This window comes from Apteryx mantelli, chromosome 2, assembly GCF_036417845.1.
Source record: "Apteryx mantelli isolate bAptMan1 chromosome 2, bAptMan1.hap1, whole genome shotgun sequence".
Taxonomy (NCBI): Eukaryota; Metazoa; Chordata; class Aves; order Apterygiformes; family Apterygidae; genus Apteryx; species Apteryx mantelli.
Window position 1 is genome coordinate 123,471,721 of NC_089979.1, and position 22,892 is coordinate 123,494,612.

The 22,892-nt window shown below is 39.4% G+C and overlaps 2 protein-coding genes across 5 annotated transcripts in view; both read right to left on the bottom strand.

Moving 5' to 3' along the window:
• Window positions 1-901, bottom strand: part of CMTM8 (CKLF like MARVEL transmembrane domain containing 8) — a 37,668-nt gene extending 36,767 nt beyond the window's left edge. The window contains exon 1 of the mRNA XM_067292462.1: window positions 682-901. Within this exon, the coding sequence (XP_067148563.1) occupies window positions 682-867 (186 nt within the window). The 5' untranslated portion in view covers window positions 868-901. The remainder of the gene's footprint in view (window positions 1-681) is intronic.
• Window positions 902-1,450: 549 nt separating this feature from the next.
• Window positions 1,451-22,892, bottom strand: part of GPD1L (glycerol-3-phosphate dehydrogenase 1 like) — a 43,848-nt gene continuing 22,406 nt past the window's right edge. The window contains exons 7-11 of one of the 4 annotated variants that reach the window (XR_010883472.1): window positions 22,510-22,616; window positions 17,945-19,185; window positions 15,847-15,958; window positions 1,846-2,010; window positions 1,451-1,677 (exon numbers count right to left, since the gene is read on the bottom strand). Coding sequence is in view for 1 of the 4 variants with exons in the window: in XM_067291464.1 (XP_067147565.1) it covers window positions 19,089-19,185; window positions 22,510-22,616 (204 nt within the window). In the remaining 3 variants the exon portion in view is untranslated. Of the gene's footprint in view, window positions 1,678-1,766; window positions 2,011-15,846; window positions 15,959-16,136; window positions 19,186-22,509; window positions 22,617-22,892 lie in introns of those variants that run through there. The other 3 variants (XR_010883473.1, XR_010883471.1, XM_067291464.1) reach the window with 3 other exon arrangements.

Below are 22,892 nucleotides of genomic sequence, written 5' to 3' on the forward strand. Positions count from 1 at the left end.
CGCAGTGTTTTGAAGCCGTGAAGATTTATCTGTTCAAGTAAGCGATCTTTCCATCGCCAAACTGTCAAACAGGAAACTCAAAAGATCAGTTGGGGCAATCAAGCTTTCTAAGATCCTTAATTATTAATAGTGTAGATGAGTAGACAAAACAAATGCATTGTTTTTAAGCAGAGATGCTGCATATCTGCCGCTTAGCACACCGAGAGGTAAGCATTCCCACAGGATAATCCCAGTGCTACAGTGATTTACTACTTAAGGTAAGTAACTAAACCTCACTTTGTCTGACTGCTTATATAGTCACTGGCATCCTGTAAAGGAGGTGCAAAAAATAAAACTGTTAGCAAACCCAAACTGTATTAGTTCATATCCTGATCGCACAGGCGTATCTTATCAGTAAGAGCATAAAGAAATGTTCTTTATCGATCTGCAAAACGAAGATAAGTTGTGTAATTAACCCTCAGGACACCCCGGGGGAACAGCTATCGGTGTGGCACCCGCTTCGCCTGCGGGCGAGCCCGGGGCTCCGCAGCCGCCGGCCAGCCCGACAGCCCCTCCCCACGCCGCCCGGCCGCAGAGCGACCCCGCGCCCCCAGCGGAACTTTCCGCCTCGGAGAAGGGGGGAGGGGGGTGTGAGCGGCGTTTCGGGGGCTCGGCGGACCCCCCCCCCCCCGGGGGACTCACGATCTCGGCCACCATGAGGAGCCCGGGCAGGGTGCGCAGGAACTCCCTGTCGTAGGCGAGGGTGCTGGAGCTGCCCGACAGGTTGGCGGTGAAGGAGCTGCTGGTGGTGGTGACCGTGTGCGAGCGGGGCCGCGGCGGCAGCGGGTGCTGCAGCGGCGGCGGCTGCTGCTCCCGAGGCGGCTCCATCGCGGGCAGCGCCGAAGCCGGCGGCGCCGTCGCAGCCCGGCGCGGGGCGGGAAGGGAAGGGCGGGAAGGGCCGCGCCGCCCCCGCCCCCGCCCCCGCCCGGCCTGAGGCGGCGGAGCGGGCGGCCCCTCGCGGGACGAGGCTCCCGAACCGGCCCGAACCGCCCCCGCGGCCGGCGCACGCGAGGTGTTTCCACATGTCCGGTGGCTGTTGTCCCCCAAGCGTCTCCTGCCGGCTGCCGCTGGGGGCCGCGGGAAGGGGTTCGCGGGATTGCCCCTCAGCCAGGGGCCGCGGAGGGAGGAGGACGAGGGCAGAGGTTCTCCCAGAAACGTGGGGAACGCGAGCTGCCGAGAGGAAATGCTCCTCGTGCTGGGTTTGTGCCTCTGCTTGCAATGTAGATGGTGTTAGAGCAGGGCTCCGCGGGGCTTGAGAAGTGCCTCTCGGCACCATTAGCAAACCACACACCCAAACATTCAACAAAACGTCTCCTTTCTGAATTACACTTTTCACTATTTTTAGAGCCTTTTTGTGGAGTTACCAGCATTTCCGTGCTGGTTGCATTCCGATTTTACCTTTTTCCTTTAATGAGAGCTGAGATTTTAGAGGAAAAGAACACATTTGTGCACTGCTTTAGAGACCTGCTTCATCTGGCTTGCAAATAAAAAGTGCTTTATCTGACAGTTCAGCACTGCCACATTTTCCTCCCAAAAATGCCAGAGCTGCTTTAAGATCCCCCTTGTTGCTGTGAGGATCCATCGTAACAACATCAACTTTCTCTTCTGAATGACTCTTATCTCTTCATGGTTTCCCACCTGTAAGATCAGTAAGTAAAAGTGAGTACACGTGGGGATGAAATTCATGTCAACAGCAATCCAGGAACTGAGACAAATTTCAAAATGGCTCAAGTCATTCACATCACTTTCACTTTGAGAGCTGATTTATTTTACATTGAAGCTATATTCTCACTGTGTTTCCAGGACCTTATTCAGTGGGCTTAGCTTTGATGCGCAGTGCTAAAACTCTGTATCTGTGTCACCCCCTCAACTTCTTGAGGTCAGTTGTCTTCCCTTCAGCCATCATACATCAGACCAATACATTTCACTGCTTTTGGACTATACATCTATCCTTTGAGCATCCTAGGTCCTCTGGAAAAAAAGTAAAACAAAAACACGGGTAAGGAAACATCTGTTTTCTGTTTTAACTGTATTACACCTATTAAAATCTTATGGCATAGGTGTTTTCTATCTATGTTATAGAGGTCTAGTAGCGCAACTAATCCAACGAGAACTGGATGGCTACATTTCTAGGCAACTTCTCTGACCACTGATTGCCCCTCTGACCTCCGTAATTAGCACATTTCTCTGCAGCACACGTACTCTAAAAATTAATTTCACTAAAAAAGAGTAAACACTCCAGAAGCTTTTCTAAATTGCTCACATTCCAGGAAACAAATTTCATTCTTTAACCTGGTGGTGTAATAGTTTCCATTTTGAATGTTAACTTTGTGGTTCATTTTTTGTTGTTTTGCATCCTTGAACTGAAGACTAGAACTAAAAAGCCTTCAGGGAACATCTGAGCTTGGCTATATTTTCTTACATGTAGATAGCATCAAAAGCAAAATAATTGAATGCTGCCACTTGAACAACCAACCTTTTATTACAAACTATCAAGAGAGAAGAAGGGGGCCTATTTTCTGTATTTTAAATTAACCTTTCAAGGAAAGGATTGGTGAGGCTTTCAAACACCAGTCAAGATTCTCACCTGTGTTTGTCAACTATTGTATCTCATCATGAAGTAAATTGGGATTAGAAAAAAAAATACAATGTGTTGAAGCCTTTCAATGCAGGTATTTTAGTAAAGGCAAAATAGCTGATTCAAATATTACCATGTTTCTAAGTTAAGGGCTTTTTTTCTGAAATGTCCTGATATCTGATTAACAGATTCTTCCATTTAGTCTGGTTTGGTCCTCAGATCCTGAGGTATCATTATTTCTGAGGTTTCTGATTCAGCTCTCTAGAACTGCCTTATTAGCAACAGTCTGGAAGAGCTAATTAAAGTAGACCAAGGAGCAGAGCTGACTGGAATTTCCTGAACTGTTTTTCTGTTTCTGAAATATAGCTCCCCTTCCCCCCCCTCCCAAATCCTAGAATTTTCAAACATCAAAGTTATTCAGACTATTTTGAGTTAAATAAAACAAGTAAAAATATAAAAGGAAAGGTGATTGAAATTTTTTATTGGTCATAAACAAGTTTCAGCCAACAACAAAAACTTAATGTTTTTGAACTACCTAAGAGTGATCTAAGAAAGCAAAGTGAACTTATTCTAAGAAGAGAAGAAAGGAATTGTATTTTCAATGGAACCTAGATCAAACATAAGGAATATGGATTGGTGTGAGATGTCCAGGCCAACTATTCCCACGCTTGACATCCCACTGTGCTAATCTGAGGATGAGATATTTTTAGTAAGTGTTAAATCAAATGTTAAAAAAATGTTTAGAATATTTCCTGATGGCTTTTTGGAATCAGCAAAGTGTAGGCTTTGAGCTACAAACATATTTAGAGTAATTAATAAAATATATTATTCTTCAGCAGTTTACTTGACTGTACTAAAGTTAAGCTAGAATAGAGCAATCAATAAAAACTGATTGATACTAACCCAAACCAGAAATACCTGATTTGTACTTTAGTAGTGACTTATGCTATAAACATGCCTAATGATCAATTGAGACAAATGACTCTGTGTATGAAGAAGAGTTTCACAAAGTAAAGATAGTTTTAATGAGTGAAATACGTGGCTCTTCTAATGTTTGCTGCAACAGAGGGAGAACAGATGAAAAGCCCATATTTTCAAAATGGCTTTTGTTCTCCAAGTCTGTAGAAGGATCTGGGTTTCTGTGCAGGGTTACAGAAAGTCAGACTTGTTGGTTTTTCAGTTTGGGCACCCCAAAATAAATAAGCCTGAAATCACTACCTATTGAAAATATAGTCTGAGGAATGACAGTACATATTAATCAGATTTGATCATCAGACACACAAGTTAGTACCCTAACGCTGGAAAATGCAAAATTAGCTGTTTATGCTCCATACTCTTTGTCTTCAAACTATTTCTTTCTTTACATGAAGGTTGCGCAAATTATATGGACAGAGACATGACTGTAGACACTGGGACATTTTATCTACCAAATAGCTGTCTTAGAGCACATGCACTGCCATATAAAGAACTAATTCCATGCTGTGAACAGCAACATACTGACTTTCAAAATTATTATTTTTTCTTTAAAACCCATTATCATGACACTAAGTAAACTGTTTGCTGATAGAGACTATGCTAAGAAAAGAAATTGTAAAGCACATAAGCTGTGTCTTTTCCGTGCATTAGCCTTTCACCAGCTGTTGTATCTGCTATGAGATTCTAAAAATCCCTCCCAATCTTGAAACACAGCTGTGTCTTAGATACTGTGCTGAGGAAAAATTGCTCACTCTCTTCAGAGCAGATTATTACTTTGAACGCAATCCCCTGCATGTTATACACAGGTGCTTAACTTTGGGGCAGAGAGCACACCTACCTAAGGGGAGAGTTCACAGCGAGAAGTGTTAAGTCTATGCACAAACCTTCTCAAAGCTGGAGTTGTGGTTTTAACATTTTGGGGTCAGGGACCTCATCTTTGTAATGCACATGCAAGAGGATGTCTATATTGTATTTCAAGGGCTGCTGCTCAGTTGTCCTTAACTCCCCTTTTATGGAGTGAGCCTGCAAACATAGCTGCAAGCACAGCTGGTGGCCATGCCTTCCCCACCCACAAATCACAAGTCACCTGGGTACTCAAGAGTGTCCAGTGTCGTGTTATGCCAAGAAGGAGCTTTTTGTGCCCTTGAGCATGTCCAGACAGGCTGTCCCTGAGGCACATTCATACATACTTTCATTTGGGTCACCACCTGCAGTAGACCTTTAAATATTACTGTGGTACAAAGGTGTACTAAAGATTATAGTGCTTGAGAATGCAAATGTTTGCACTGAAGACTTGTATGTTTTCTATTCAGTGAGGATGGTGCTTGCTTAAGTGTTTATATAAATCATAGCAGGTAATGTTTATACAGCACCCAAGCACAGTGCAAAACAGCTGGAGGAAAAGATCACCTTCAGTAGTTGTCAATGCCATATTTGTTTTTAGATAACAAAAGACTGAGCGATTCCACCATGGTTTCATCACAGGATCATCAGTATTTGGAGACGGAGTTTATAGTCACCTCATAACTTCTGGCATCAACTTGCTTGCAGGCTTTATTTATGGACAGCTATCTTGTCTTTGCTGTGGTTGATATGAAACCCTGAAACATGTCTGAGACCTAAAGTGCGCAATCTGTTATGCTAAATTATTAAGAGGTGACTTGATCTTACTCTGTATGTACATACAGAGAGAGAAGATACCCAGTAGCTGGCAGGCAAAAACCTAACCAGACGCTATGGCTGGAAACTGAAGTTAGACAAATTCAGACTGAAAATAAAGCTTCTTAAAAAAAAAAAACAAACAAACTGTATTTTTAAAACAGCATACTTAGCTATTTTAACTGTTTATTAAGAAAAGTGGTAGCTCTCCATCACTAGAAAACTGTAATTCAGGACTGTGGGTTATTTAAAATATGTTCTTTTCCAGGTTTACATGGACAAATGTTATGGTCTATATTATACAGAAGATGACAGGGGATCATCCTAAGTGATGTGAGAAACCATACAATTAATGAGTTCAGGTTAACTCCATGAAGTTGCAGTACTGCTAATGCTCTAGTCACCCAGTTATACAATATACATGCAGTAGCAACCCCTGACGCATTACCTCCTTGTTGTGAAGAGCTAACGAAACAACAGATACATCTTTCTGGCTGGACTGTTGTTGACCAATAGGTAGGCTAAGGAAAGTAACTGCTCTGGGAAAATCAGTTTTATGCAGGTGGTCTGTGAGGTTTAAAAGTAGAAAATCCTCATCCAGTGGAACAAAAAATCCAGGTGGGAGAGATCAGTTCTCCAAGATCTGAGAGGCTCAGAAAGTCAAAGAAAATTGGACAGGAGGGCGAGACACCACAGGCATATTTTTGTAGTGGAGGGACCTGTAGTGTGACTACAGGATCTACTGAGAAAGGCGGCAGCAAGCGGGGGAGGGGCGACAGTGTAAATGCTTGGTCCTAGGGGGCTGACAGGAAGGGAGGAGAGTTGGGAACCTGGAAGGATACCCACCTAAACCTTGGTGAACACACCACAGGAATGAGGAGGCAGAAGCAGGGAAATGCAGGCAGATGCTTTACTCTTCTATGCAGCTCTTCATACTGGCTGGCATAGCCATTCTGCCAGAATGCAATAAAGGCATTTAACATCTATCCATTAAAAGAAGGAAAGCAAAATTTTAGCAGAGGAAAGATTAGACCATGTAACGGTCTGAACTCCCCAAGTGGCTGAGAGATATGGTATCAGTGTTCAAATCAGCAATTTATCCTTGCAGGTAGACCAGTGCCAACATATTTCTACAAACACAAGGAACAAAATGACCCTAATATTTGTATTCATAAACAGGCTTTAGCCCCAAAACAAAACAAAACAAAAATTAGAGAAACCAATCTCCCTAGCATAAAACTGAGTCAAGTTCAACCAAAGCAGCACACAGAGGTGCACATACCAGTATTTTAGAATATACAGAACACTTCTCATGACTAAAAATGATTATTGGATACTTTCATAGTGTTAGTGTTAGAGATATGCATAAAAACAGCATATGAAGCTTTTGATACCTGCTAGTCCTGTATCAGTTAATGAAAAAATAGCTGCAACAATGCAAGACACTTAGTCCATCCTTCTGTTTTAGGTTGCTGAAAACAACTCTTGCAAGAGAAATAGGAGACAGGAATCCTGGCAGGTAAATAGAGAATGATTTTTCAATTATGGTTGCGTATTTTTGGGAACAGTATGAATTCTCTACTGGCAGTCTAGTAATATCCACTGGATTTTTTTGATTTCTAAAGGAATCAGAAAAACTAATTTTGTTGGATTTCCTAATTCATTTAGTCTGCTTTGAGAATTGCTGGCTTTTGGACCACCTGGAAATGGTCCATCATACCAGACTACAGAGCCGTTGGGGGATGGATGGCAGGCTGCATTTTGGGGGGGACTGGAATTTCCTCAGAACAAAGGCTTTATCCTATTGATGACATGTCTTGAGACAGCTTATCCTGTCAACTCATTTATCACCCTACTAACTCACCACTGAGCATGAATAATGCTGCTTTGCTAGATCAGTGAGGGAAAAGAGAATTTCAAGAGAAGAAAGAAAGGTTTTCATTTGGGAATTTTTGGAGGCCAGGAGAAGAGTTGATAGGAGTTGGGCTATCCAAGCTCTTTGACCCGTAAGAAAAACAAAGCAGGAAGGATTTTACTAACTGCTGATAGTACAGCAAAAAGACAACCTTTCTATTGAAGGAAACCTCATTACCTGGGTCTTTAAGTTATATGAACTGGCACAGCCCTGTGGATTGCAGTGTTAGGTTAGGAGTATATAGAGGATGCTCTGAAATGGAGGTAGCCCTAATTACTTATAGCAGGGAGAACTAAGTCCATCATATATTTGTGAATGTCTGGCTTAATGCTGAATATGAGACAATTCTGACCTGTGAAATTTGTTATAACATAAACATTCCCATAAGCCCCACAATTAAGAAGCTTGATTTTCTGTGGATTTTGAAGTTGGCTGACCTTAATCTCCAAGAAAGCTCAGACTCCATTTACTGCATGGGGGGATTTATAAGGTCTCTCTCCCCTGTGTAGCTTTTCTCTGAAAAGGGATCCTCACTTACCACATTTTTATTGACATTTACAATAATTTGACATTTTTTGGTACTCTTCCCTTTGGTCAAATTTAGTTAAAATTGATTAACAGGTTAAAAGACTATGAAGAAATATGGGGACAGATAGTGTGATAGCTTAATTTTCATCTCCTTAGTGCATCAGAAGTCTTTTATTTATTTATTTATTTATTTTTATTCATATATAAATACATGTATTTTATATAATGTAATAATATATAAATTATTTATAAAATATATATTTTATATGTATTGTATAAAATATATATTTTATATGTATTGTATAAAATATATATTTTATATAAATTTATATATAATATATAAAGATTTCTGAGGTGCTAAGGAGATATATGTATATATACACACGTGTGTGTGTGTGTGTATACAGACACACACATATGTATCTGTATAATTAAAGGATTGTCTCCTGGATCCAGAGAATTATTAAATAAAAAAATCACTGAATATATCATCTGACAAAATCAGTGTGGTTCTCAGAATATGCCAATCAAGTAATTTATTATTCACCTTCCTCACAAGGATTCAGTCAGAGACTTGGGGACCAAACTGTATCAGTGTGGGCAAATGAAGGTCATCCATCAAACTTCTATGTTATTTTTTTTAAAGAGTAATGTCAGGATAACTATTTCAGTGAGGTACTAAGCAAGACTCGTGATTCATTGTTTAAGCAGGCAGTACAAGGAAAAACATCAAAGTTAGCAAGAATATATTCAAGCCAGGTATTCCTTTGATGAAAGCTGAGATTATTTCTTGTAGACAATCATCTCTTCTGCACTAGAAGCCTGCTTTTATAGACTGTCTGAATTCACTTGTAAAGGATTTCTTGATATAAGTCACTACTAAGAGAAACATGAGGAAGTTCATCAGTGCTAAAATGCTGGCTTTAATAAATTTTCTTCATGAATAATAAAGAACAACACGGGGATATTTTAAGGTATATATCTTATCAAAATCTGAGGAATTAAAAAAAATGATTCCAGCCTGTAAAGTAGTCCTTCGGTAAAGCAACTGAATGTAAGGAAACCAGCAAGAGGAGACAAACACAAACAGAAAAGAAAAAAAAAGATGCTGAAGCAGGCATACGTACTACAAAGACAAGCACTCAAACATGTGTTCTTATAAGAGCATAGAAAGGGGGCTGTGGGAATGCATGGCAAGTGCTTCTCTAGAAGAGGGAAATGTAGGGGTAGCAAGCTGTGAAGTGAGTGCAAGTGATTTAGTTGAAGTTCCCCTCCAAATTTTGGGAAAGAAAGAAGAGTTAGGACTGGAAGGACTACATCCCTGCCTTAAAAAAGGAACCATTATTTCACAAGATTTCATAAACAGAATTCATTTGGCTGAAAATGACTTTTAGCTGGCAGCAGCCACAGCAATTGGCAGAGGGGTGTAGTCTCTCCACTAGCACTACAGTGTGGTGGGCACTTTACATCATGGGATGGAGAAGCAGCCCTTACCCTTTGTGTGTGGTAGTATGTCTCCTGACACAAGCTGTGCCAGGAAAGGACATCAATACATTATAATCAATCAACGATTCTGGATAAAGCAGATGCAATATGCTCTCTGTGTTTGTTCAAAAGCAGTACAGAAAATTAAAAAATTGTCAGTCCAAGACCACCAACCCCAAAGACTCCAAAACCATATTAAAATGCATATGAAAATCAGCTATTTCTTGAGATCTGCCTACAAGATTTCAATATATTTTACTAATCAAGACAGATAATGTTTTCAAAATCAAAATCATCTTTCCAGAACTATCTAGCTAAAGAAAAAATTGTGACTGCTTAAGCCCAAGAATACTGCGTTGAATAGAAATAACTCATAGCTTATCACTCTAATACTTCAGAACTGAAAGCAGACTTGAAAATTAAGCATTTTCCCTGTTCAAGTGATGCAAGTGTGCATACATGCATTTCCTTTTTTAAAAAGTGATCTTAACACACAGAGGCAGGTAGTGCAAGCAATCCTTGGGGAATTAAGTCACCTGTTCTTTAGGATGTGTTCAGCACAGTCAGCAATCCCATGAACTTCCTTATAGCAGCCCAGCTGAAATACTTTAATCCTGACTCAAAGAGGCTGCCCTGACTAGTTTAGCTTCCATGCTTATTTACCCTTTGGATTCTGTGCCAATCAACCAACTGCATTGCCATTTTTAGTGATGCCTTCCAGGGAAAGTCATCTCAGGCCCAGTCACCTGGTGCAGAATGCCCAGTCATTATAACATAGTGCTAATGACTGATAATCATTGATTTGAATCAATCTAGTCCAAGTCAGCCTGTATCTAATTACAGTCCCAACATTAGAAGAGCAGACATGTTTAAACCCCCCAGTATCTGCTCACCACTCCCTTACCCAGCTCACATGCTGAAACGACAGATTCTAAATGTGATCAGTTCATAGAAAGCATTTCTCATGCTCCCATGATTATAATATGCAATAATTTAGAAATCATGTCACAAAGTCCCCTACTCTTCACTTTCGGATCGATTACAATAGCAATGAGGAAAGCAGCTACGCTGGCCTTGTGCTAGAGGAGAGCCACCACAAGAGTCTTCAGGTAGAGGGAACCAGGAAGATTTCCAGCCCACTCGTGGGTCAGTACCTATTTTAGACACACAAAAATTGCATCAGAGAACCCATCTCAGAAGCATTCCAATTATTTGCTTGTTAAGACCACATACAAATCTTAATAGCCAGGGTTACAGGTACCTTGCTATCCTCGGGCTCCCACCTGTAGCTCTGAAGCTGCAATTGCAAAAGCAAGAAAATTTAGGGAAGAAAATTTTGAGAAGCATTGCTTTGAGGGCCCTAATCCTGCTTAGTTTAGCTCTAACAATATAACAAATTCATGAACAGGTAGCCAACACTTCTTATGATTATTCTTCTCTTGTTAAACACAGTATGCAAGCTAGAATGGGGGTCTCTACCCCAGGGAGGTGGCAGTTATCTCTCTGGCCACTTCTTGCCAGTCTTTATAATAAATATCTGGGCAATTTTTCTGACCTCTCATGATCCCACTGCAAAGTGAGTGAGGTGCGTATTTCCTGTGTATAACCTGTCTAGAGTGCATGAACAGCATATTTCTCTAATCTCAAGAGTTTTCCCTATCTTGAAGAGTGATACACTGAAGGGAACAGGAACTTCAACAGCCATTGTTATATCTCAGTGTATTTTGATATATCAAGTGTGCTTGTGAAATTGCTCATGTTCTTGAGCAATAGCTATCTTCTCTGAGGAGACACGTCTCAGGTTTTAGTTTTGAAGTGAACATTACTGCGTAAAGTTGTTATTGTGAAGCTGTGCCAGGGCTAGAATCAACTCTCCAACAGCTATGTCTCCACTCCTGTAGTTTAGTGCATGTTCTTGCATTGCCAGCACTGATAAAAACCTTCACTTGCTCTCTCTCCCTATTCTCTAATTAGTGCAATATTTTGATTTCTGTTCCCTCCTCTCCTGCATGTAATATATGTAAGTTACACTGGAAGCAATTTATCTGTAGGGTAGGCAGTTCAAACCCATCCTACTCTCTTCTTCTGTTACATCTCAGACCCTGATGTGGAAGGGTTGCTTTCAGAAAGGAAGCTGTCCTAGCTAGGAAACACCTTTTTTTAAACCAGCTACTCTACTGTGCCCAGCACCATGAAGCCAACTAGGGCCTTTATTATAATACAACCACACTGTATTTTGGAAGAAAGGTCACATCTGAAAAATGCTATACTGGATAACTGCACATTCCCTTGCCAAATGGTTATAAGCATCTGAATTACAAGTTTTAGAGTAAATTTGTAAATAATGTATAGGAGTGGCTAAATCAGAGAGAAAGTCTGTGAGAAAAATAATTATTTGGATGAGTATTGTAACTGACTACACTAAGCATTAAGTGTGGGATACTGCAGATCTAGAACAGGAATATACTAGCATCAAATTAAGTAGCTTTTGTTACAAAGCTTAAGCATTCTGAATGGGTAAAAAACATGAACATCATTGCTAGCTATCAAGATTTGTGTGTGGTCACATATTCTAGAGACTTAAAGCAGCCTGAACAACTGAATGTCACTAAGGGAATGTCACTAAGAAAACCTGAGCTTTTGCCATTTTAAAACAGTGAATATATGAATAAAGATGCAGGTGGCAGAAGGATAAAAAACAACAGTTTGAACATATGGAATATCTTATTGTACACTGTTGACATCCCTACTGGGCAAGAAACATAACTCAACAGGCCAAATGGAGACTGCAGTATTCTGATCTTTTTTTTGCTGTCCTGGCTTAGGCTCTGGGAGTAATGAAAGGTATTTCTCCCTCTGTAGTAGTCTACAGCCTGACATAAACACAGATGAAGAAGAAACCCAGAAGATAAGACAACTAAACTCAAACAAGGCCAGATTGGCATGACTAGTGCTATTGTAAAGTTTGGAGAAAATGGTGCTGATGAGGCCTACATTAAGAAAACAAGCATCCCTGTCACATTCAAATGCAACTCTGCACAGTCAATGGAAATTAGAAAATCCCTACACTGGATTCATATGCCCCACTAAAATTGGGCTTGAATTCAAAGCACAGGCACAGCCAGAGTTGGCTCTGTTTAGCTATCACAGTATATAGCAGCTTGCTTTGAGCTCAATCAGCTAAAATACTTTCAAGTGAGTACTTGAGCCTTCAGAATTGTATGTCACAATAAATGTTGATTTCTTTCTTTGATGAAACAATAAACGCTGATTCATTTTTTGATGAAACAATATAGGGATAAGGTACTGCAAAGGAACAGTATATTTAAAAAAAGACTGTCTTACAGTTACCAAGAAGCTGTGATGCAAGTACTTTTGTATTTAGGGTTTGCATTTTAAATATTAGATAATGATTCATAAATATCTGTATATTACTATTTACATAGATCCTGAACCCTGACAGTGCTTGCTAACAGATTTGGCTTGCTTTCCAGTTCTCTCTACCCTTCAAAAACAGAAAGCAACCTAAAAATCCCCAACAGCATGCTTTCTGAGCCCACCACATGCCTGTGCTTAGTAATCACCAAACTGCAAGATACTGATTGTGTTAGTAAAGTCCTCAAAACACAGAATGTTCAGGAAAAAAAATCTATCACACTGGAAGCTGGAGTATGCTTCTATGAGGAAGAACATGATGTGATATTTAGCAATTTTTTAATGGGGTTTAGAAAGAATATGGATTTGGAGAAAGAAAGGGCAAACTAGTTCAATTACTGCCACTATTATTTTCACTTAAACTTGGAATATTTTTTATTTCCACAAACATGGCATTTCAGAGCTTTGATGACTGGTAGTGTAGATGCGATACTGTCCCCCCAAAACAGTGGCAGTGTTTAATAAAAGAGGGGGGGGGGGGGGGAGAAAAAAACACCCAAACCCAACCCAAGCCGACTTTCTGCCATACTGGAAGAAACTGTAGGATGGTCTGGAAGAGATCTGTGCACTAGCTGCACTGCCAGGATGCTTTAAATGACCAGATGAATAATGCTAGTGCAAAGGCAGCTGCACGTAAGTCCTCATGGCAGCCCCTCTGAATGCTTGAGCAACATTTCACACAGCCCTGCTGCCCCATACAAGGCTTACTTGTGTGCAAGAGTTTTCAATAGAGGACAGGTGCAGCTTTACTTATATAGATGAGTGCACAGGCGCTGCACACACAGACACACACAGTGTTTTTGATATGAAGAACTCTTCAGTGCACAGTGCAAAATAGAGGTGCAGCTACATAAAGAAGAGAGGCAAGCTGGAACAGATTTGAAGAAAAGCCCTAGGGAGAAAGATACTACGAGACTCCCATCCAGTTAAGGCAAATGAAATAGCCAGTGTAGTGACAACAAACACTGCTAACATTACAGAGTATAATATAGATTATAATGAACAGACTTTGGCAGTTACCCACCTGAACAATAATGACTGTTCATATGCCACAGCTGTGTTTAATTTATTACCCACTAATTCCTACAGCATGGGCTCCAAGAAGGACATACATTTAAAAAGAGCAGTTCTTTCTGTTTCTAATAACTTAAATAATAAACATGCACTTCCCATTGTTTCCTATAGTTACTCTTCACAACATCTTTCTAAAACAGATATTGTAGGTAATAAGTAAATATAACATAGTAAATAAGTAAATATAACATAGTAAATAAATATAACTAAGTAAATCCAATTTAGACATGGGGAACTCTGGCAGAGCTGCCATTTTGCTAGGTGTCACCCTACTCATTGCCCCAGGAAATCAGCAGTTCTGCAATTGCTTTCAATAAGAGCAGGACTAGATTGATAGATTAAGAGTATTTGAGAGTCCGTACCCAAGGCAGATTGGCAGGAATCTGACATCAAGTTAGAATGGACCTAGACGAGAACTATGATTCATTTCATCTGAATGCTAGATATCTCCCCTTTGCACATTCTGGGATTGAAGGCAGATCCTCTTCCCATCCGTTATTCAAAATAGAAATGTTATCTTTTTGAGCTCAGATTTCCATCAGCTCAAGGCAAATCACAGGAGGAAAAACTCAGCATGGCCAGGAAACAGGCAAAAGAGAGGTGTTTTCACACTTTCCGATAATACAAAACACTGGCTGTTTCAGGAGAATGTTTTATTTCAGCATTAATCAGCCCCTGTGATATCTATTAACTTTATTCATATGACTCCTACCTTACAATGAAATCCAGGGTGAAATCCATTATGAACAAGCAGCAGCACAGGGCACTTGAAACCAACTTTTGTTCCTGTCCATGTTTCCATTATCTTGGAGCCAGCCTGTGTATTACTTACTCTTGGACAATCAACAAAATAGCCTGTACTTAAGGCTTGATTAAGTGAGAAAGCATCAACCCTTCAAAAATATAACACCCATATGAAGAATATTAATCCAGCCGAATCCCTGGAGTGGTTTTTACCTTCCTATTCACTCAGATTTACCAGAACTAAAAGACCTTTTGCATTTGGATGTACTGTCTAGATACCTACATATTTATTCTACCAGTGGATTTCATGCATCCTTAAAATAAATGCTCACAATTTTGATCTAAAAGTACAATGAGAAATGACCTAGTGGCTGAAACTCTGACTTAAAATTAGGAATAAAATGCATCCTCTCACAGGTTTGCTGAGCAACCACCTTTACATGTCTCAGCACCTGTAAATGAGGAATTAGGGCATTGAACTCATTTTATGAAGTGCTTTGGGGCTTTCAGGTAGGCCCAGGTAGTCTGTTCACCAAAAAACCCTACTTCCTTTACAGTGTGGTGTCCCATGACTAATTAGTGTCTATGTGACTGAATACTCCTCATTCAGGAAAAAAGAAAAAGGAAAGAAAAAAAGAAGACACTAAGCAAGAAAAATTGTGAACTGGTAGTCCCTGTCTCATCTCAGCAGGCAGCAAGGATTTTTGAGCTCATGCAGGAGACAACATCCATTTATCATTCAACCACCCAAAGACAGCTCACAGGCATGTTCACATCCATGAGGAAGGTACACTTAAATGCCATGCAATGTCCCTTCCAGAAGCTCACCCATCTCCAGTAGGAATATGAAACTTGGAACAAATAGTATGCGGGTAAATGCTAACAAGTTTCATGATTTCAGTAGCATCGTCCCTCTGCCTCTACAGGACATCACAGAGAGGCATCGGTGGAATTGCAGCCAAACACTGTGCGTGACTCCCCCTTTTATAGTTGATGTAAACAGCAACAGGACTGAGCACAATGTGCTCTCATCCTTTCCTGTGCTCTCACAACTTGAAGAAGCAACAGACACAAGCATTTCTGGATGCACATTACAGGACCACAAGTGATGTTGAAAGGTCTCATAGATCATATTGTCCATGAGCTGAGGGTAGTGAGTGTTGGTCTGCATGGGGAAGGTCTCAGCAGACAGGCAAGACAGAGCTTGGGCAGATGTACTAAGGTGCTGGGTGTTTTACCAAGCTCCCTCTTTCATTTCCAGTGGCTCTACAACTCACGCAGCCGGTGCTGAACTATGACCATCTCCAAATATATTGAACAGTGCAAGACAGCTGCAATCACACCAGGACCTGAGGGCACTCCAAATAGATGGGAAGAAAAAGTAACTGCAGAGGAGGGGAAATTGGTCACTTACCCACCAGTGCCCTCCAGTGGCTCAAACCATGACTCGAGGAACTGAAGACCATAATGCCGCAAAGATCTGACTGTTTTAGAGGTCAAACACAACATTCACTGAAATTGCATCGCTAATGGAGAGAAATAATGAAAATGCTGACATCTGAATGTCATATAGCAATTTTTCTTTTTAAGTTCTAGCATGGCAATCTCATATCTTGCTATGATGACATACCATCATGTATAAACTGCATTCCATGAAGTGTATGAAATAGTAATTGCAAACCATGTAAAGTGACACAACAGAAATTCCCAAGACAAAATGTTTATTTGTACTAATTTTTCAAATGGGTATCCATTTGCAATATTTAAATAAAAAATACACATGTCAAGGGCCAGCTGAGTACATATCATTAAAAGATAATGCCATTCCTTAGTGATTAATGTTCATTAATTGATCAGTAGTTACAAATTTAGGACCTTGGATGCAAAAATTGTACACAGGGGTTAATGTTTTCAGTAAAACCATCCCGGTACTAGGCAGAGTGTTTGTAGAACTGAATTCTAATCATTCAGTTTAAGTATCATATCACAGTTTCATAATTAGTAGCAAATATTAGTGGGGAAAAAATACAATGCCATGCTGAATGTTCTCAAGCACTGAAAAGCAAATACAAATGGTGATCTATAGAAACTAAAATAAATTATTGCAGTTACTGAAACCACTTTTTGTCTGAAAAGAACGTCATTACAGACTGAAAGTCCCATAGAAAGCCTTTCTCCAGATTTCCCACTGAATAGGTTTCTATACAAAACAACAGCAATTAAGATTTAGGGTTTCAGTGGAAATAAAAGTATTGGAATAATACAGAAATAATCTTAAAATAATATATTAATTTACCACATTTAGCTCATATAGCCCTTTATGTATCTTACAAAATACTATTGTTCTATATACTGCATGTAAAAAAAAAAGTTTTTATATATATATATATGGGTATATCTATAAAGGCAAAGCCAGACAGCTTGGAATTTAAAAAAAAGCAAAACCAAAACAAACAAAAAAAACCACATAAGCAGACACACTGGAAGTTATGCTGTAACAAGGAGTGTATGCTCCATGTGTGTGTTAGTGTAACAAAGCCTCCAATCTTAAAACATCTTTTTAATTGTCTAAGCAGAGTGCTTTCTCCATGTCAGCTCTACCAGTCATTTCCCCAATTGCCACAAATGTCTGATATCACTTAACTTCTGGCCATCTGTTATATTTAGCACTAAATCAGAAGGCAGAAATAAGGCAAAATAACCTTTCATATCCCTGAATATCTGACAACATTCACATGATCTTCCTGATTTACTGCAAAACTCTACAGGAGCTCTAGAAATGGCACCCCTGAGCTGAAGCATCTTCCTGTCTATACAAAGCTGTCCCAACACTTGCTTATTCCAGGGTGATCCAGGCTACTCAAGTACAGATGATTATTCCCAGGCATCCTCTTTGTTTTAGCGAGTACTGAATGACATATGAAAGCTTCAGGGAGGGTTTGTGCTTGCAATTTCTGGTCTACAAACATCACTGAGAACACTGAAGAAGGTAATCACTTCTGATATTGCTTAGAAGTTTAGAGTGGATGTTCAGACCAGATGCACATTCCTGTGATTGGCCCAGTGTTAAGCTCTGTGAATCAGTGCTAACCCTTGTCTCCCAGTTGCAAGAATGAGTCCACTTTTTGTGTGCCTGGCATATATTTTACCAAAAAGTTTACAGTTAAGTATACAAACTGTATAGTTTCTTTGCTGTTTGTAAAGAAAAGCAAGACAAAAGATTTCATCCATCTATCTTCTCTTGTATCAACCTTCCTAACAACAACAACAAAAAACCTCAAACCAAAAATCACAATCCAGTGCTGACCAGACAGTTGAGCATCCCAAGTTCTCCAATAATAAATCAAATTAACCTCTCTGATAAAGCAAAAGTGCCTAAAAGAAAAATGAGCTGAGGTACCTCGGGAATAAAAGAGAGAGGCCTTTGAGAAGCTCTCAGGGCTTGGTCATAGAGGACTTGAACCGGCACCCACTAAATTTTTTTCCAGTGAAAGAGTAGCATCAGAACTCACCACTTCTCTGTGGAGGCTGGTTCAAGACTACAGTCCAGCTGATGTGTCAGTCACTGGCAGGCACTGAAACGAATGCAATCAGCATACTGGGGTACAATCCTTTTGACACCACAAGCATGAACTACCAGAGAACTCCCCAAACATTCCTTGGAGTGCTGTGTGCAGTTCAACTCATTGTACCTGATGGTTAAGCTAGAAAAACAGCATGACAGTTTTGAGCAGTGGATACCCCAAGAGTATCCTTCCCCACCCAAACTATACCAAAGAACCACCATCACATGTACAGCACTAAAACAAACCCTACGCTCCATGATTCAGAACCTCCAGGTCAAAATCTCCCACTTGTTTTTTGGAATGGGATTCTAGAGGAGCATAACAACCTGGAACGGCAAGAGAGAAATGCAGAAATACAAAAATGCAAAGATTAAAAAACAGAAGGGAAAGTAACGATCCCCCTCTAGCACATGCCCTTTAAAACAGTATACTTAAAAACTTTAAATTCACTTAAAAATTGGTTTCAAAATAGTCTGATAGTTTGAAAGACTTTCAAAAATCATGATATTGTTCAATGGAGTTCATTAAAACATCCCTGTAGCCTCCTGAATAACTGCTACCACTTGTTTCCATTAATATTGCTTAAAATAATACAATAAAAAACATGCAAAACATTCAAATTTCAATATGTATGCACAATAAAAATGAGTTATAATAGAAAGACTCCTAATATTTCAAGGTGACTGGCTTGATTCAGCCTCCATTAAAACTAGTGGGATTCTTCCCACTGTGTCCAGTGGATTTTGGACTGCGCCTTAATGAGAAGCAACCAAATATTATTTATATCTTATATTGTAGGAACACACACACAGTACACTTGTATATATACACTATATATGTAGTGCAAGTTTTGAACTGCTTATTTTAAAACAGTTTTTTTAGCCAGCAAAATGACAGTCACCAAGCCAACACTACATGCTATGTCAAACTAGGCTGAAAAGCAAAAAAATCCAGTATCCACTCAGACACATTCATGTTGTTACAGTTGCCTAGTGAGCAGCTTTGTATGAAGCTAAATGATACATCCACTTGAACCTGAATATAAATCTGAAAGGCAGAAAGCTGCATTAGTACAATGGCCTGACTGATTTTATATGTGCTCCGGATGACTTTGAAGGCAGGATATCATCTCTTTGACAGGCTTTCCTTCATAGCAGATTTGATATACAGCAGTGAATAATGGAAACCTAGGAAAGAGGAGAGGAAGCAAATGCAGCATAAGATTATTTTATAATATACTGTTAAATGAAGGAAATAAAATAGAAGGGAGGAAGGAAAAAGAAACAGAGACTGAAAAATCAATTTCTTTTTGTATTTGTCGGGCATTCATGCTGGGATGAAAAATGCTGGATAAATAAGACCCTACATACATCCCTAGAATGAGTCACTCTTTCAAAAGCCTAGCTAGCTATAACAGAGACATTCATTATGTATGGCACAATCATTAACTTATTTAAAGAAAATGAAAAAGAAAAAAAAATACTTGCATCTTTCCTTGATAATCTTATAGCAGTGTTAATCTATGGACAGAAAAGATGACTGGCATGGCAGTTAAGTATAATCTCTGAACAATAATTTGATAATATAACTGCAGAATATGACAAAAAGACACAAGAAGAATTTGAAGGTCAAGTTTTTAAATGATAAGAGTCTAAAATTAAACATGGATTTTGAAATGCTAAATTCAAACTCTTTTTCTTTTAAAAATTGGCTACATTTCCAATAAGTCCCAAATTATTCAGGCTTTTTTGACAACATAAAGGGTTATTACAGCCAAGACACTTTACAGAAATTTAGTTTATTTTCTGTCCTTCACTCAGCCTGAACAGTGAGAACCAGACAAGTCCAATTTTCAGACAGAGCTTGGTGGATTTTAGGGATTTATTATCTATTCACCAAAATAAATACACAGTTTCAGTGTGGCTTTATCTACTCATAAATTCTGGCCAAACACACCAACTTATTTTGACTGAAATAAAAAAATAAGGAACATTAGAGATGCTGAAATAGTTAATTTCTGAGTGATTCAAAACAGATCTGAACTAGGAGACAGGAAAGTGATCCCATCACTCACTCTGTATATATATATATCTGCATATTTGTATATCTGTAACACTTAAATGCAATGGAGAGTAGAACCCCTACTGAGCACTATACATGCATGCCAGTATACTCTGCTAGAAGTGTTATACTGAAGTAACTCTGGTATCTCTACACAGCTCTGAACCACACCATATAGCAATCTCTCTGTTCACTTGCGTAGATACCTCAAAGAACCAGAATTCACAGGAGAAGCCAAGAGCAACCCATTCAAGAGTACCCTTATAGCATAACGATAAGGGCACTCTCACAGGCGGATACAGGATTTGTACCGGGGTGAATGCAATACTTCTCATCACTGGGCAAAAGAAAATGTGGGGGGAGGGACATGATTGCAAATTTAGTCCATTGTTTCTATAGCTTTTATCACAAGTGCTTGAAAATGAAGCGTTGTATTTTCAATTATCAGAAACATTTTGATGTCCTGCTATGAAATGCATGATCATTCGTTCGTGCTTATTTTTGTGGAAAACAAGACAAAAACAGCAGCGATAGCAAATATTATTTCAGGTCAATCCAACTGACTTTTGGGTTGGGGGGAAGCTGTATTTACTTTTAACATAAAAGCTTAAATGCAGGGACTAAAATCAAGTTTGTCATGCCTAAGTGAGATTTCTGCTGGAGATGGCCACAAAACATACTGCGCACCTTATGAAACAAAAGCAAGTTTCACATCGTTTTAGATACAGTACTGTCAGGTACCAGGAAGCTCAGAGAAGGGACCACTACCACAAACCACATCTCAGTATGTAATTCTTGCTGTTTATCACAGAGAACGTTACTCTGAGCACAGCTCAGAAGCACTTTACTGGAAGAGCGAGGGGCTTCGGTACTAGTTACAGCAATGCTACACACAGGTCTGCCGCGCTTCATGCAGCGAACACAGAATCAAAGCTGACTGTGGGATCAGGGCCAGCAAACTCCAAATGTGCCTTACGTCAGAGCGCATTAAGAGGGTTAGTTCTACAACTGTTACTGAAATGAAAGACTGAATTGCACAGTAAATACCACTAGGCACCAACCCTGTTACTAAAGCGCCTCTGCTGAACCTTGTTGACTTTTGTGTGTTTCTATGTACCCTTGGGACTCTATTTGCAGGTTGAGGGTATGAAATTTTACTCTTACTTGACTCTTACCTCTTCACTTTAAAACCACAGCTGTTGTATTGTTTTGTGTTTTAAAACAACAGCAAGCCTTATAGTTTTCAAAAAATAGTTTGAAAGTTACTTTCAAAAGTCTTGTCAAGTGAGACCTTTCATGAAAAATTGACAGATATATGGTATAGGCTTGGTAGACCAAACAGAAATTAGCAACTCCCCTATTTCATATTTTTCATTAAAAGCACAACCCAATTAAGTGCACTATTTGTTGTAGGATGGAACAGGGGAAGAAAAAAAAAAAACAACACACACACAGCACCCTATTTTATTTCGGGTATCATAAGCAGGAAGGACTGAAGCCAACATTTTAATTAGATTTTTCTGCAGTTACCTAAATTACTATACAATGCACAGACAGGACTTAGGTGCCTTACTCCTAAAGATAATGTTAACAAGTTGGCAATTTAATGCAGATGATGCATTAAAACTAGAGTTTAAAAATTGCTTTTGGGGAAAAAGAAAGTATCAGGGGTTGGTGTTCCGACTGGCAAGTCATTTATTTTTCTGATTTTGCTTCATCTGAGAAGAGGAAGAGACACAGATAATGCATCCCTTAATCTCATAAAAACACAACTGTGTGTGGCTTTAGGAACCATGCACGTGTTGACTAAAATGAATAAAGACAGAGAAGCCAGGACAACCTACTTTATTTCATGCCTCCCCCCCCCAAAAAAAAAAAAAAAAAAAAGATCTAGACAAGCAGATGGCAGGTTTATCCTATAACAAACTGGAAGTCACATAAGGAAAGAGAACTGCAGTATCAAAGCTAGAATCCATATGGAGAGAAGAAGCCACTCTATTCAGCACATCAGCTGTACAGCTGTAACAAAGCTCCTCTTCCTTGGAGATAGGCAATTAATTTACTACTATGAAATGGGCTATAGAGCCTCTTTACAAGGCTCTTTAAGAAGCTCAGCTTTTGTTTTAATGCATCTTATTCATTTCACATGTTAGAACACACTCTGCTATCCCTTTCTTTGATAGGGAGAGGCTGCCATACATTCTGTAAATGGAAGACTATTCACAAATTTAACACCACACTTAGTTCAGACAGAAGTGTATCAAAGCAAATAATATTTTGAGTTTTTATTCAATTATTTCTGTGTTTTTAACTGGGGATTAAACTGCCTGTGTTATAGTGATTTGCTTTTCAGCCATTACTTTCAGGAAAATCTCAAGATCAGAAAAGCAAAAGCAGTTAAGAAGATAAAAAAGGGGGATGAGGAACTTGCTCTATTTGTTCTTACTTACTTTTCCACCATTCCTTTCTGCTTGAGGATGTGATACACTTCTGCAGAAGTCTGCGGTCCTTGCAGTTTCTGACCATTCAGCATTTCTTGCTCCAATTCTTCAATAGACTAAACAATAGAGGGGGAGAAAAAAAAAGAAAAAAAAAAAAGGAAGAAAAGGAGAGCTACAATAGTTTTTATAAACCTGACATCATAATCTGGATGGAAAAAAAGGTGTTACCAAGGGGCTTTTTTTTCCTGTCTCAAAAGCCAAACTGGGGAAAAGGCTGTGCCATTGAGTGAGCAAATATAATAGTCTCTTGTATTCCTTTTGTAAACAGTCTCCTTCTTACATCCAAATCTCCCAACCAAATCTCCCAGATCTCCCATTCTTCCCTCTCTCTC